Source organism: Nicotiana sylvestris, chromosome 11, assembly GCF_000393655.2.
Source record: "Nicotiana sylvestris chromosome 11, ASM39365v2, whole genome shotgun sequence".
In the NCBI taxonomy this organism is placed as follows: Eukaryota; Viridiplantae; Streptophyta; class Magnoliopsida; order Solanales; family Solanaceae; genus Nicotiana; species Nicotiana sylvestris.
In genome coordinates, this window is record NC_091067.1 from 34,209,470 (window position 1) to 34,225,148 (window position 15,679).

Here is a 15,679-nt window from a genome sequence, read left to right on the forward strand (position 1 = left end):
GGTCCTTTATTTGAATACGTCCAGGGGCGAGCATCAAAATATTGTGTGGATGACATGTTGGGGCTCGTCTACTTTGTTCTTTTTGGTTGTTTCTCTTTCAAGGGACTAGATTTTAGCCTGGTTGCTGAGAAATTCCCGGATGTGCCTGTTATCGAGTAGTCGGGCCACTTCCTCTTGAAGTTTCCTGCAATCCTCGGTTCTGTGCCTGTGCGAGTTGTGAAACTCGCAAATCAAGTTGTAGTTCCTTTGGGAAGGATCCGAGTGTATAGGCCTGGGCCATCTGGCGTCCTTGATTTTGCTGATGGCGAACACGATGTCCGATACATCAATGTTGAAGTTGTATTCTGACAGGCGAGGTGACCCTGCTGGCCTTGTGTCCCCGTCGAAGCCACCTCTATTGACGGGTCCCCGAGGGTTCTGTCCTCTATTTACCAATCGATTGTTGCGAGGCGGGTTGCGTCTCAGAGCATTCCTCCTATAATCGGGGTACGGCTGGTATCTCTCTTTATTAGATTTTGACTCCTTTGCTAGGAGTCTTCTCAGATATACTGAGCCCGTGGGGGCTCCCAGCTGGTCATTCTTGACCCTGATCTTTGACTGGTACCGATTGTGGACGTCCGACTAGGTTACAACGGGATACTTGATCAGATTCTCTTTCTGCTACCTTCAGGCCACCGAGCTTCGTTCATTCAGGCCTTGAGTGAAGGCATGCACTACCCAGTTGTTAAAGACCGGGGGTAGTTCCATTCGTTTTGTCTCGAAATGAGACATAAATTCTCGCAGCATTTTGTTCTTCCTTTGCTTAATCTTGAATACGTCGGACTTCCTTGTCGCTACCTTGATGGCACCGGTGTGCACCCTTACGAAGGAATCTGCTACCATGGCAAATGAATCTATGGAGCTGGGAGCTAGGTTGTGGTACCACATCATGGCCCCCGTTGAGAGCGTTTCTCCAAACTTCTTCAGTAAGATGGACTCGATCTCATCGTCTTTTATGTCATTGCCTTTCACCGCGCACGTATAAGCAGTGAGATGTTTGTTGGGATCTGAGTTCCCGTTGTATTTTGAGAGTTCTAGCATTCTAAACATCTTTGGAATGGGTTTCAGAGCAGCTTCCTTTGGGAACGGCCATTGAGCGAACTTCCTCGAATCTACACCCTTCAGGACCGGGGTCGCGCCCAGGATTTGGTCGACTCTGAAGTTATAAGTTTTGACTTTCTTATCATTGGTTGCTACCATTTTCTCGCCTAATTGATCCTTTTGGTGAGGTCCTCTAGTATTTTCACGATGGCAGGATCGACTATTGATCCGTTGTTGCTTGACCTCTCCGGTACCTATTCAGCCGGGGAAGTAGTTTCCGGCGCTACTGTGCCGGGAGTCTTCGGGTGGCTTTGCAACTGAGCGATGGCCAACTATTGTGCCTACAACATTTCAAAAATAACATGAAGACTCGCTTCTTGTTCTTCCCGGGCTGGGAGTTTTTGGGATTCCTGTTAGTCGTCATGTCATATGCTCCTGTCGGTGTGTGAGGTTTTATCAAACTACTGTGCGTCCTACGAATTCGCATATGCTGAAATCGGTCCGGGCGCGTTATCGGGATTCTGGGGTGGCATGCCAACTACTAGAACAACCATACCATTTTCCCCGTGGTATTCGAGGTTGCCGTTCTCGACTATGTTTACCGAACCCGATATTTTGTCTTAAAATCAAAATATCTTGGACAAGAAAAAGTGTGAAAGATAACTTGCATTTGTGTAATGAAACCAACAAGAAAACAATCACTATTATTTTTAGCCCCACGGTGGGCGCCAAAATGTTCACCATGAAAATGGTAATAACAATTAAATTTATAAATAGGACTCTAAAAATACGTGATCTATTTTTATGCTAGTTGTTAGAGCAGTGGATGCTAGATGTTGTCACACCTCCTTTTTCACCTGCGCCAGCAGGGGCGTAGGGGGAATTTTTCCAATTAATGGACAATCTAAACGGGATTTATTTTTTAATTCAGAGTCGCCACTTGGGAGATTTATGGTGTCCCAAGTCACCGGTTGAATCCCGAATCGAGGAAATGATTGACTCTGTATTACAGTCCGCGAACCAGAAATCCGAGTAAGGAATTCTGTTAACCCAGAAGAAGGTGTTAGGCATTCCCGAGTTTCGTGGTTCTAGTACGGTCTCTCAACTGTCATATTCGGCTTATTTATCTGATTTTAATACATGTTGAACATATGTGAAAATTTTAACTTTTTACCGCTTTTATTATTTTTTAATGAGAATTGCAACGTCGTGAAAACACATCTCGAACCACGTCACATCAATGCACCCGTGGTTATTGACATGTTCCAACTCCGTTGAGATTTGGATTTAGGTCACATAAATGTGCACCCGAGTTTAAGAAAGTACTTTATTTAAAGCGCGTCGGAAGTGACTTGCATGTTATTATCTTTTGGGGAAGGCCGTGAAATTCGCTAGACGGCCCGTCCCTAAATCTAAGTATTTTAAAAAAAATATTTATTGAGGGCCCCGCAATTTTGTATTTTTTTTATTCGGCGAGGCTCATCTCATTTTTTATTCAAGGATATCATAAAACGACTATGATTTTCTATTTATTTGTATCTAAGAATAAAGAAAATCCTAATCAATTAGCATTAAAAGTTCGGACTTCAAGTTCAAGTCCGGGTCCAAACAAAAGGAAACACCTTCTAGTTTGAACCCGTTACCTAACTTAAGATCCGCCGCCTGCCGTTGTAAATATTGACAAACCAGCTACCATTTCGATTCAGTTCAACTTTAGCTTTATTATATGAATTGGACTATTGGAATTAACTATGTGGAATACAAAGCCATTTTTTGAGCTCTTTTTACGATTTGCTGAAAAATGCATCAATGCTTAAAAACTGTCATCAAGCTAACATTAATCACTAACATTTGAGAACTAACATTAGTTACTAACATTATTTACGTTGCTATTTAAAATGATGTTATTTACTCAAGTGAACTCGCAATTTCAGAATTAGACCTATTAAACCAACACGCTGATTTCCATAAACTATTTGAAACTATTTCATGACTACTGAAAAAAAAGAATTAACTACAATATATTTCATAACTAGTAATCACCAACTAAGATTAATTACAATTGATATTCCATGTTTGTAGAAATAGATTCAATCAGTCCATTTTATGCATTCCAAAGTCATTCCAATACATACTATGAAATATCAAGTAAACTACTGCTTATACATCAAATTAAACACAAAGAAACAGAGGAAATTCAGAAATCCATTCCAACAACTCTTTACTTCCTTTCCCTTAAATTTGAGAGCTTTAGAACGTGTACCTAGATAACGAAAATACAAGAAGATGAAGGAGCAGTCAACAACAATAATAACACAACAACGCAGTGATAGAACAACCCCAGTGACAGACTAAAAAGGAAGGAACCAACAGAGTTCCAGCAACACCCAATGAAAACAGTAGCCAATAACCAATAGCAGACTCAGGAAGAACCAATTGAAACCCCAGAAATACCAACCAGCAACACCAATGAAACAACAACAGTACTAGTTCTGATATTCAGCAGTAAAAGAAAAGACTCACTTTTCAGTTTCTTAGCTCTTAAACACTGAACCTTTTAGGATTAAAAACCAGACTGTTTTTTACTCTCAAATTACTGAACTTTTAAATGTTAAAAATCCAACCTAGACTCTCTGAAAAAAAGACTGAAAGAGAACTGATTTTTTCTCCTCCAAAAAACCAGCCCCCTTTCTGTCTTGAAATGACCCTATTTATAACCCAAAAACAGGTATGGGCAACATATTTTAATCAATCCTTTTTAAACTTTTCATACCATTATGTTTTGTTCCCCACACTTGCATGCCTTGTTCCCCACACTTGCATGCCTTGTTCCCCACACTTGCATGCCTTGTTCCCCACTAGCAAATGTCTTGTTCCCCACTATGTATTAAACACTGCCTTATTTTAATATTATTAGTGCTTAGTGGACAGAGCACTCAAATTAATCATTTTTAAAACTTTAAATCCCGAAATACCCCTGAAACTATTAAAATTACCATTCTACCCCATCCGCTATATCCAATCTTCCTAATCAATTAACCAAACTATAGCAGTTATAACCAATCGTAATTGAGAAATCCTAACAATTGACTAATGAAACTAACTCCCAATCAACAACATTAGGACAATTCAACAAGGCCAGATTCATATCAGAACAAACTTAACAGAACAAACAATATATCTAAGTCACTAAACACAATCATCAATTGAACTCAAAACAGTAGGAAAGTCGTCAAAACGCATACACATATAATTTCAACGAATATGCAGTAGGATACTTCATGCGAAAACTTTATCAAAATGAACCCAAATTAAAACGAAACCACAAATAGATGCATGAATAGCATAGATTCGAGGTAAGAGATATGACCTTTACTACTGCACTTTCTTGCTTCGTTACGCACAGTGAAAATGAAACTCCAAAGAAAAAACAAAAATTCGTGAACGAGCTATGGCTGACCTTTATGCTAACGATCTGACGTCGAATAATGGTGAACTTTCGATGAAATATAGCTTCGTTCACAACACTGTTTCGATGCTTGACTAACAAACATGGACTCGGACGGAACCTCGACGCACTGCCTCGACGTACGACTGAGCACGACCTTGGATGGCTGGTCTCGTTTTGGACTGGAGGGTGGTTATGGAGATGGTGAGTCGATAGGTTGGGGGTCGTTTGGACGAAGCTAGTCGTTCGTCTGCTGGACGTGGTTGTGGTGGACGTGAGGCAGGCTGTTTTAGGTGGTCAATGAGTGACAACGTTGGGTCTGATGGCATTGGACGTCGATGGAAAAGGCTGGAGCTCGCGACTGGCGGATTAACTGAAGCTTGCGACTGGAGGGTCGCAGTGGACGTGAGGCGAGCTGTCGACGAGTTGATGGAGTCGCTGGTGGTCGTTGGTTCGAAGAAGTAGAAGGGCATCCATGGATGTCGAGGGAGAAGGAGGGGTCGTTGGTTCGAAGAAAAAGAAGGAGGGCAGCCATAGAGGTCGTTTGGAGCTGGAGGGGTCGTTTGGAGCTGATGAAGAGAAGAGAGTAGCCATGGGGGTCTAGGGAGAAGGAGGGGTCGTTGGTTCGAAGAAGAAGAAGGAGGGCAGCCATGAAGGTCGTTTGGAGCTGGAGGGGTCGTTTGGAGAAGATGAAGAAGGAGAAGGGGCGGGTGGTTTAGGGTTTTTTTGTTAGGGGTTTGGAAATGAAAAATAAAGTGAAGAAAGGGGGTGGTTGTTTGGGCTATGGGGCAGACCGGGTCGGGGATGGGGTATGGGCTGGGTATCCGGGTTTCAATTTCAAAGGGAAGAAAAATTGTTTGGGATGATGGACTATAAATTGATTTGGCCCAAATATGACTTAACACTATTTTATTTTGCCTTTCTTTTCTTAAACTAATAAAACAAAAAATTCCAAAAATCCTAAATTAACTTATAGGACTAGATTAATTTATAAAAGTACTAACTAACTTTTAATAACAATTAACACACACAATCAAATAAAATCACATAACTTGGACATGAAATGCTAAAAATGCAAAAAATACATTATTTTGTGATTTTCTTTCTCTTAAAAACAAAACATGGTTCAATTAATTCCTAAGTGCACAATTAAATCTTAAATGTGCATGCAACATATATTTTTGTATTTCAATTAATTAAAACAAACTAAACATTCACAGACAAAAATAATTATTCAAAATGTCACGCAAAGTTCTCAAAATTGTACCCAAAGGCAATTTGTTTTATTTTTTGATTTCTTTGGGAGTAGCTTTCGTGAAGCAAAAATCACATGCTCACAGCTTCCCCTCTTTGTCCGAAAACACAAAGAGTTTTCGTGCAAAGATAAAGTGAGTGGATACGAGCGATTTTTGCCTGTTGGAATACTCCGTGTGAAGCATTTTTGAAAAGATTTAACCGAACCTTTGCTTCACAGGTTTCCTACATATCCATGGCTAAAAGGGAATCAGGTTAAGGTAGTTCGGGAAGTTTTGGTAGCTGGGACTATAATGAGATTGCAATGTTACTGCTGTTGCATGTTGTTATTACTGCTTTCCGACCTCCTTATTACACCATTGCTAGAAAGAAAACAAAAAGCTAGACTAGACTAATGATTATAGAATATTATCTATCTTCGACTTGCTCTTGTAGTCTTCTTTTACATTTCTGAAATGGGATTCAAGCTGGGGGTATTTTTGTTGTAACCCTCCGCATTACTGACTTCTGGCTTGATCTTGAAATGTATTCCTCTGTTCTGCAAGCGGGCTCCTGACTTCAACTTGAATGTGTACTCCTTTGTTCTACAGGCGAGCTCCTGACTCCAACTTCACTTTAAAAGATAATACGGCCTCCATTCTCCAGGCGAGCTCCTGACTCCAACTTGACTTTAAAAGATAATACGGCCTCCATTCTCCAGGCGGGCTCCTGACTTCAACGATTTCTTAAAAATATAACACCTCTATTCTCCAGGCGGGCTCCAGACTTCATCAACTTAAATTTTAACAACCTCCATTCTACAGGCGGGCTCCTGACTTCTTTGACTTAAAATTATAACAACCTCCGTTTTACAGGCGGGCTCCTGACTTCAACTACGACTCAGAATGTAATACCTCCATTCTCCAGGCGGGCTCCTAACTTCAACTACAACTCAAAAACATAGCACTTACATTCTCCAGGCGGGTTCCTGACTTCAACTTCAACTTGAAATGACAACAACCTCCATTCTCCAGGCGGGCTCCAAACTTCAACTACAACTCAAAATGTAATACCTCCATTCTCCAGGCGGGGCTCCTGACTTCAACTTCAACGTGAAATGACAACAACCTCCATTCTCCAGGCGGGCTCCTAACTTCAACTGTTTCGTAAAATGTAATACCTTCATTCTCCATGCGGGCTCCTGACTTCAATAAACCTTAGAATATAACACCTCCATTCTCCAGGCGGGTTCTTGACTTCATCAACTTCAAATATAATGACCTCCGTTCTAACAGGCGGGCTCCTGACTCCTTTAACTTAAAATTAACAACATCCGTTCTACAGGCGGGCTCCTGACTTTAACTATAATTTGAGATATAACACCTCCATTCTTCAGGCGGGATCCTGACTTTGACTGCAATTTAAAGATATAACACCTCTATTCTCCAGGCGGGCTACTGACTGCAATAACTTCTTAAAATATAACACCTCCATTCTCCAGGAGGGCTCCTAACTTCAACAGCTTCTTAAAAATATAACACCTCTATTTTTCAGGTGGGCTTCTGACTTCGACTACAACTCAAAAAATATAACACCTCCATTTTTCAGGCGGGCTCCTGACTTCGACTACAACTCAAAAATATAACACCTCCATTCTCCAGGTGGGTTCCTGGCCTCAAAAATTTCTTAAAGACATAACACCTCCATTTTCCAGGCGGGCTCCTGACTTCAACAACTTCTTAAAAATATAATACCTCCATTCTCTAGGCGGGATCCTGACTTCAATTATGACGTAAAAAAATATAACACCTCCATTCTCCAGGCGGGTTCCTGACTTCAACTTCTTCTTAAACAATGCATTTTATTGCTTTTGTTCCTTATTGCCTCCCGAACCATTTTCCTTTTAACTTGAATCATCTTCTTTCAGAACTGCTTCCCTCAAAACTGGTGTTTTATTCCTTTTAAAACTGCTGGGGATAACACCGGTATTTTATTCACAAATATGTTATTTTCCTTCTTCAAAGACTACTTCCTTTAAAGCTGGTGCTTTCCTTCCACTGGAACTACTTCCCTTAAGACTTGTTTGGCCTTCTTCCGAAGACTACATATGGATACCATTTTTCCCAAAACTTGTATTATCTTTCTTCTTCACCAAGTGGGTACCGGACTTCCAGAAAACTTTCAAGATGAAAGAAAATTTTCTGCCCCATTTTGACAATCTTTCTTATATCATGATGTCTTTTCATCATCTATAACATTTCCTGTCCCTGCTTCAAATCAAAGACAAAAATTTTGTTAGTTTAAAATATGGTGAATGGTCGTGCCACTCCTACTGGGGATGGTTTTCCCCTTTTCCCTTTCCTTGCTTTGCGTTTTATTACAAAACTTGCTGGGGATGGTATTATTTGCCGGGGATGATATTCCTGCTGGGGATTGTTTTTCTTTTCTCTTCCTTCCTTGCTCTGTGTTGTCCAACCATCGCGGAATTTGGTCGATAATCTGTCGGAGTTGTTCCTGCATCTCACAAATCTGCTGGGGATCCTCTTGGAATTTGATCCATAATTTTTCAGCTGTTGTTTTTCTGCTTTTCTCCAACTTTCCCTGGAAATTTGGTCCTCTTGGAATCTAGACCCATTCATCATTTGGTCTTGAGACAAACTTCTTTTCGCTTTGTCGCCTTATCTTTGGCCCGTCCTATCCACATTGTGTTTTTGCACCATCTTGGCAACTGGTAATAAGCTCTGAAAAATCCTTTTCAAAAACAAACTTCTAGGGAGATAAAGTCTTTAGACCAAGAAATGAAAAAGTGATGATTTCAAAAGATAGAAAAAAAAGAAATTTTTCTGAACAAATGCTGGGAAAAAGGAAAGAAAAAAACTTATCTGAATGATATAACCGATCCCAACAATCATGTCATGCATTCCAGATTAATCCACCCCGTCTACTTGTATCAATCAATCTTTCGTACGGCCTCAACTTGCTGGGGATAAACAGGCACTCAACTCTTTGCCAAATGTGGATCCTTTCCGCCAATCTTGTCTTGTCGCCTCATAGTGCCCTTGGAGGGGTTTTCACTAATAAGACTCTCTCGTTTCTTTCAACTCCCGTTGCCTTATGGTGCCTGTGAAGGTTTTCACCGATAAGACTCTGTCGCTTTATTTCTCTCAACTTACGTCGCCTTATGGTGCCTGTGGAGGTTTTCACCGATAAGACTCTCTCATTTTATTTTATTTTTTCCAGCTGGGGATCAGAGTGTTACAGATATGACTCTCTCTACTGGGGATTCTTTCGGCTACCAATTCATTTCCAGCTTATGGTCCTCTTCTCTGCTGGGGATCAGAGTGTTATTCCCGACTTTCGTTTGCATGACTTGGCACTTCTCAGATACTGATCGGGAGGTCTTTTTTGGACATCAATATGGGTTTTTGTGTATGGCTAAAAGAAAAAGGATAAAAGGTTCAAAATAATTTTGATGGGTAAAACATTACAACTCTTGGAATCAAATTTCTTTCCCAAAATTATAAACACAACTTCTGCCCCAGTTTTTCTTGCTTGGGGATTTTTTTTTGTTACACTATGACCGAGCCGTGAGGTGCCTATGTATCCTCTTTGAGGAATCAAGTCAAACGTAGTTCCCAATTCCTTTATTTTTCTTGTGACTTTTCTTTTGTTTTTATTATTGTTCTCTTCTCCTTTTCTTTTATTTTCATTACTGATTCCAAAAGAGGGGTATGAAAGAATAACTAAGGCTCAAAAGGGGAAGCAAAGGTTGAAGTGTTTGGATGGAAGAACAAATTGTCTCCGTTATTTCATTCTCCGAAACCATGCCAAGTGCAAACAAACAACAATTACAATTAAAAGAAATCATACATAATATCTCTTAACTGCATCAGAATTGATAGCCATGTCGACGCATTTCCCTTCGATATCTGTTAAACATAAAGCGCCATTGGACAACACTCTGGTTACAATGAATGGCCCTTGCCAATTCGGGGCGAGCTTGCCGTTCGCCTCAACCTGATGTGGGAGGATGCGTTTCAGCACTTGCTGGCCCACTTCAAACTTCTGGGGACGCACCTTTTTGTTGTATGCTCTTGACATTCTCCTTTGATATAATTGGCCATGACACACAATTGCCAATCGTTTTTCATCAATAAAGTTCAACTGCTCCAGATGAGTTTTGACCCACTCATCATCATCAATCTCAGCTTCAGCGACAATCCGAAGGGACGAGATTTCAACTTCTGCCAGTATTACTGCTTTAGATCCATATACCAACAAATAAGGAGTTGCCCCTACTGAAGTACGGACAGTGGTGCGATAACCCAACAATGCAAATGGTAATTTTTCATGCCATTGCCTCGAACCTTCTACCATTTTCCGAAGTATCTTCTTTATGTTTTTGTTGGCTGCCTCAACTGCTCCATTCGCCTTGGGACGATATGGGGTGGAATTGCGGTGTGTAATCTTAAACTGTTGACATACCTCTTTCATCAAATTGTTGTTAAGATTAGCACCATTATCCGTGATGATCACTTTTGGGATCCCAAATCTACAGATGATATGGGAATGAACAAAATATACCACTGCCTTCTTAGTTACCGACTTGAAGGTTTTAGCTTCAACCCACTTAGTGAAATAATCGATGGTCACCAAAATGAACCTATGGCTGTTGGTAGCTACCGACTCAATAGGTCCAATGACGTCCATGCCCCAGGCAACAAATGGCCATGGTGCTGACATTGTATGCAATTCTGTCGGTGTAGAATGAATCAGATCTCCGTGTATCTGACACTGATGGCATTTCCGCACGAAACTGATACAATCGCTCTCCATTGTGAGCCAATAGTACCCTGCTCGAAGAATCTTCTTCGCCAATACATATCCGCCCATATGTGGACCACAAACTCCAGCATGTACCTCTGCCATAACTGTCGTGGCTTGACTAGCATCTATGCATCTCAGCAATCCCAAATTTGGTGTTCTTTTGTACAACATTCCTCCACTGAGGAAAAATCCATTTGCCAGTCGCCGAATGGATTTCTTTTGATCTCCGGTGGCCTACTCTGGGTATATACCCATCCTAAGGTATTCCTTGACATCATAGAACCATGGTTCGCCATCCAGTTCATCCTCTAACATGTTGCAATAAGCATGTTGATCATGAACCTGAATATGCAGCGGGTCAATATGAATTTTGTCTGGGTGGTGCAACATCGATGCTAAGGTGGCCAAAGAATCGGCAACCTCATTATGAACTCTTGGGATGTGTCTGAACTCCACTGATCGAAATCGCTTTCTCAGGTCGTGCAAACATTGTCGATATGGTATGAGCTTCAAATCCCTTGTTTCCCATTCACCCTGAATCTGATGCACCAGGAGGTCCGAGTCTCCCAAGACCAAGACGTCCTGGACATCCATGTCTGAAGTTAGCCATAGACCCAAAATACAGGCCTCATACTCAGCCATGTTGTTGGTACAATAGAAACGCAGCTGGGCCATAACAGGATAATGATGTCCTGTTTCAGAAATAAGTACTGCTCCTATTCCAACTCCCTTCGCATTTGCGGCTCCATAAAAAAAAGCTTCCATCATGGTTCCTTGGTTATTTCCAACTCATCTATATGCATCACTTCTTCATCAGGAAAATACGTTCTCAAGGGCTCGTATTCTTCATCAACAGGATTCTCAGCCAAGTGATCAGCCAATGCTTGGGCCTTCATGGCCGTCCTCGTCACATAGGCAATGTTGAATTCTGTGAGTAATATCTGCCATTTCTCCAATCTCCCGTTGGGCATAGGCTTCTGGAAAATATACTTCAGTGGATCCAAGCGTGAAATGAGATAAGTAGTATACGATGACAGATAATGCTTCAATTTCTGGGCCACCCAAGTTAGGGTGCAACATGTCTTCTCGAGTTGAGTGTACTTAACCTCATAGCCTGTAAACTTCTTGCTGAGATAATAGATGGCTTGCTCTTTCCTTCCTGTAATGTCATGTTGCCCAAGTACGCATCCAAACGAATTCTCCAGGACCGTTAGATAAAGAATTAACGGTCTTCCCAGCTCAAGTGGAACCAACACAGGTGGATTTGATAAATATCCTTTGATTTGGTCAAATGCTTCCTGATATTCTGCCGTCCATTCTACCGCATCATCTTTCTTCAGTAGCTGAAAAATAGGTTCACAAGTTGCTGTGAGTTGAGCAATAAACCTGCTTATATAATTCAACCTTCCCAACAGACTCATTAATTCTGTCTTGTTCTTCGGCGGTGGAAAATCTTGGATGGATTTGATCTTTGACGGGTCCAACTCAATGCCTCGCCAACTGATGATGAATCCCAACAGCTTTCCAGATGGAACACCAAATGCACATTTGGTCGGGTTGAGCTTAATATCGTACCTTCGAAGTCTTTGGAAAAACTTCCTTAGGTCTGCTACGTGGTCTTCCTGATGCTTGGATTTTATATCACATCGTCCACGTATACCTCAATCTCTTTATGTATCATGTCATGAAACACAGTAGTCATTGCTCTCATGTACGTTACCCCAGCATTCTTCAAACCAAATGTCATTACCCAGTAGCAATAGGTTCCCCACGGTGTAATGAAAGCCGTCTTTTCCGCATCTACTTCATCCATCAAAATCTGATGATACCCAGCATAGCAATCCACAAAAGACCCGATCTCACGTCCGGCGCAATTATCGATCAAGATATGGATGTTGGGTAATGGAAAGTTATCCTTTGGGCTTGCCCTGTTCAAATTGCGGTAATCGACACATACCCTGATCTTCCCATCTTTCTTCGGCACATGCACCACATTAGCCAACCAATCAGGATATCGAGTGACCCGAATAACCTTTGCTTGCAGCTGCTTGGTTACTTCCTCTTTAATCTTCACACTCATGTCTGTTTTGAACTTCCTCAATTTCTACTTGACGGGAGGGCATGCCGGGTTAATGGGCAATTTGTGAACCACTAAATCCGTGCTTAACCCCGACATGTCATCATACGACCATGTAAAAATGTCTTTGAACTCAATAAGTGCTTTGATTAGTTCTTCTATGATATTTGGTGCAATGTGGATTCTTATTTTAGTTTCCCTGATATCATCTGCATCCCCTAAATTGATGGCTTCTGTGTCATTTAAGTTGGGTTTGGATTTCTCCTCAAATTGGCTTAACTCTCTGTTTATCTCTTCGAAGGCTTCATCCTCATCGTATTCCAATTCATCATCATAATCGACCTCTTGTACAATTAGTCCGGAATCAGATTGATTTCTTAGACTGGGTTGAAGATCCGTTGTGCATGCCATGTCATTAGAACCAATATAAAGAGAACTGTTCAGAAAGAGAAAAGAAGAAAACAAAGTTAAAACAAAATAAGAAGAACAAAAACTTTCACTTTATTAAAATACGGGATAACAGACTTTCACACTTTGCCGAATACAAAACGAAACTGGATTACAACCCTGGAATAATCCAAAAAGACAAGAAAGAAAAATTAAAGCCCACTACCGAGACTCCCTTCGGGTAGGAATGAGAGTAGCCATCCAATTGTTGATATTTGCCCTAGGCCCCACAAACTATACCTCTAACCTACTGGACCCTTATCCAGCTTCTATCATGTTGACATCGGCGAACACCCTTTCAAAGCCCTCATTCAAATCTCCATCTGGCCCGATCAGTGGTCCGAGAACTTTCGGGACTGACAACTTTCTGATACCTGCTCTAACAAATATCTGGACAGGCGCGGGATTGGCTTGGGAAGGACCCACACTCTTTTCTTCAACTTGTGGGCCCGTCTCACATCCGCCGCTGTAGGCTTGAACCCCAACCCAAGGGTATCCAGATTTTTGGGCAACAAAACCGGCTGAACAATACCCTGAAGATCAGCCACTAAACCTTTGCCTGACACAAACCCGTTCTCCAACATCTCCGAGGCTACCATGAAAGTTGCAGCTGCTATTTTGGGAAGTGGGATGCTTTCACCTTCGGGAACTTTGTCCACTGAAACCGTATAAAAAACCTGGTAAACCCACGACCCTTGTCATCGTCAGTCTCTATGAAGGGCACGATGGCATCACTTACGGCGCTTGCATTGTCTTCCCCATGTACTACGATCTCTTGCCTATCCCACTCGAATTTGACTATCAGATGTAATGTAGAAGCCACTGCTTTGGCGGCGTAGATCCAGGGTCTCCCCAACAGAAGATTATATGACACTGCCACGTCTAACACTTGAAACTCCATGGTGAACTCGACTGGACCAATTGTTAATTCAAGTATGATGTCACCCACTATGTCTGTACCACCACCATCAAACCCTCGAACATAGATGCTGTTCTTGTGAATCCTGTCACCATCGACCTTCAGTTTGTTCAATGTGGCCAAAGTACAGATATTGGCACTGGACCAATTATCAATCAGTACTCGAGTGACTACCGAGTCTTCGTACTTCACGATCAAATAAAAGTCTCTATTATGTTCTATACCTTCCACGGGCAACTCATCGTCTGAAAAAGTGACCCTATTGACCTCGAAAATCTTGTTTGCTATTTTCTCCAGATGGTGCACAAAGATATTATCCGGAACATGGGCTTCATTCAGAATTTTCATCAATACCCGACGGTGCTCGTCTTAATGGATCAACAATGATAACAATGAGATCTGTGCCGGGGACTTCCTCAACTGCTCCACAATGGAGTAATCTTGTGACTTCATTTTCTTTAAAAATTCTTCCGCTTCTTCCTCAATAACTGGATTCTTTGTTGCTACTGGATTGGCCCTTCTTAACTCTGTGGGAGCGAAACACCTTCCGGAATGAGTTAACCCCTGTGTCTCTCATATTTCTTCCACAACCTCCTTCCCCTTATGCATTACCATTACTTGATTGTAACTCCATGGCATAGCTTTCTCGCTAATTATCGGCAACTGCACTACTGGCCTGATAACAACTGGTCATGTGCATGCCCCTTTCACGGCTACTGGCTTGCTTGATATCCCTTGCATCGTTACTTTGACCGGCTCTGGATTCTTGGCAACATCAGACGAACTCTTCCCCATCACCACCACTGGCTTGCCTTCTTCCCTTTCTAACTGTACTACCGCCTCTCCACTGATCTACTTTTCTTTCGGACTGGCACGGATCATCATTACCGTTTGCGAGGGCTTCTTGATCTTCCCTCCTTCGTGCACTAGTTCGATCATATGGGCTTTATGGTGTGTCGACAACGGGTTCTGATTGATGTTAGGTGCCTCTGGCTCCTGGACCTCAATCCTATTTGTGTCAATAAGATCTTGTACGACAGTCTTCAACTTCCAACACTTCTCAGTATCATACCCGGGAGCCCCCGAACAATATTCACAACTTACCGAGTGGTCCAGACTTTTGGGAAGGGGATTTGGCAATTTAGGCTCCACAGGACTCAATAGGCCTAACTGCCTCAATTTGTGGAATAGAGTAGTATAGGTCTCTCCCAGCGGAGTGAATGTTCTCTGCCTCTACACCCTTTCATTCTTGGAAGTTTGATTCCCACAGAAACCTGGTCCCGAAAGATTCATGTAGGCCCTTGGTGGTGGATATGTGTTTTGTAGAGGTGGATATGTATTTTGTGGAGGTGGATATGTATTTTGGGGAGCCAGCGCATGCCATTGCAGGCAAACCGGAGGCTGGGTGTAAGTTTGGGTGTGATGGACAGAGAAATATGGCTCTTGTGGTGGGTAGTAGGGTTGTGGAGGGTCTTATAGAATGTGTGGGTAATTTGAGTGATGGGGTCTAGGTTGATAATGAAGGGGGGGGGGGCTCTGGATCTGGACCAAGTACTTGCCCCGACTATTGCAACATCTTCCCTTTTCTTCTTTTGCGAGCGCACCTCCCGTGCTGCTCTGGATGGCCTGAGTGGTTGTTTTAGTCGCC

At 42.0% G+C, this 15,679-nt stretch overlaps 1 protein-coding gene across 1 annotated transcript; it reads right to left on the bottom strand.

Moving 5' to 3' along the window:
• Positions 1-10,822: 10,822 nt before the first annotated feature.
• LOC138880914 (uncharacterized) lies at positions 10,823-11,230 on the bottom strand. The gene has a single exon (XM_070161099.1). The coding sequence runs from the start codon at positions 11,228-11,230 to the stop codon at positions 10,823-10,825; it is 408 nt and encodes a 135-aa protein (XP_070017200.1).
• Positions 11,231-15,679: the final 4,449 nt, after the last annotated feature.

What these genes read in the sequence shown, in the direction of transcription:
- LOC138880914 (XM_070161099.1), bottom strand. Translation starts at nt 11,230, where the DNA reads ATGGCTGAGTATGAGGCCTGTATTTTGGGTCTATGGCTAACTTCAGAC.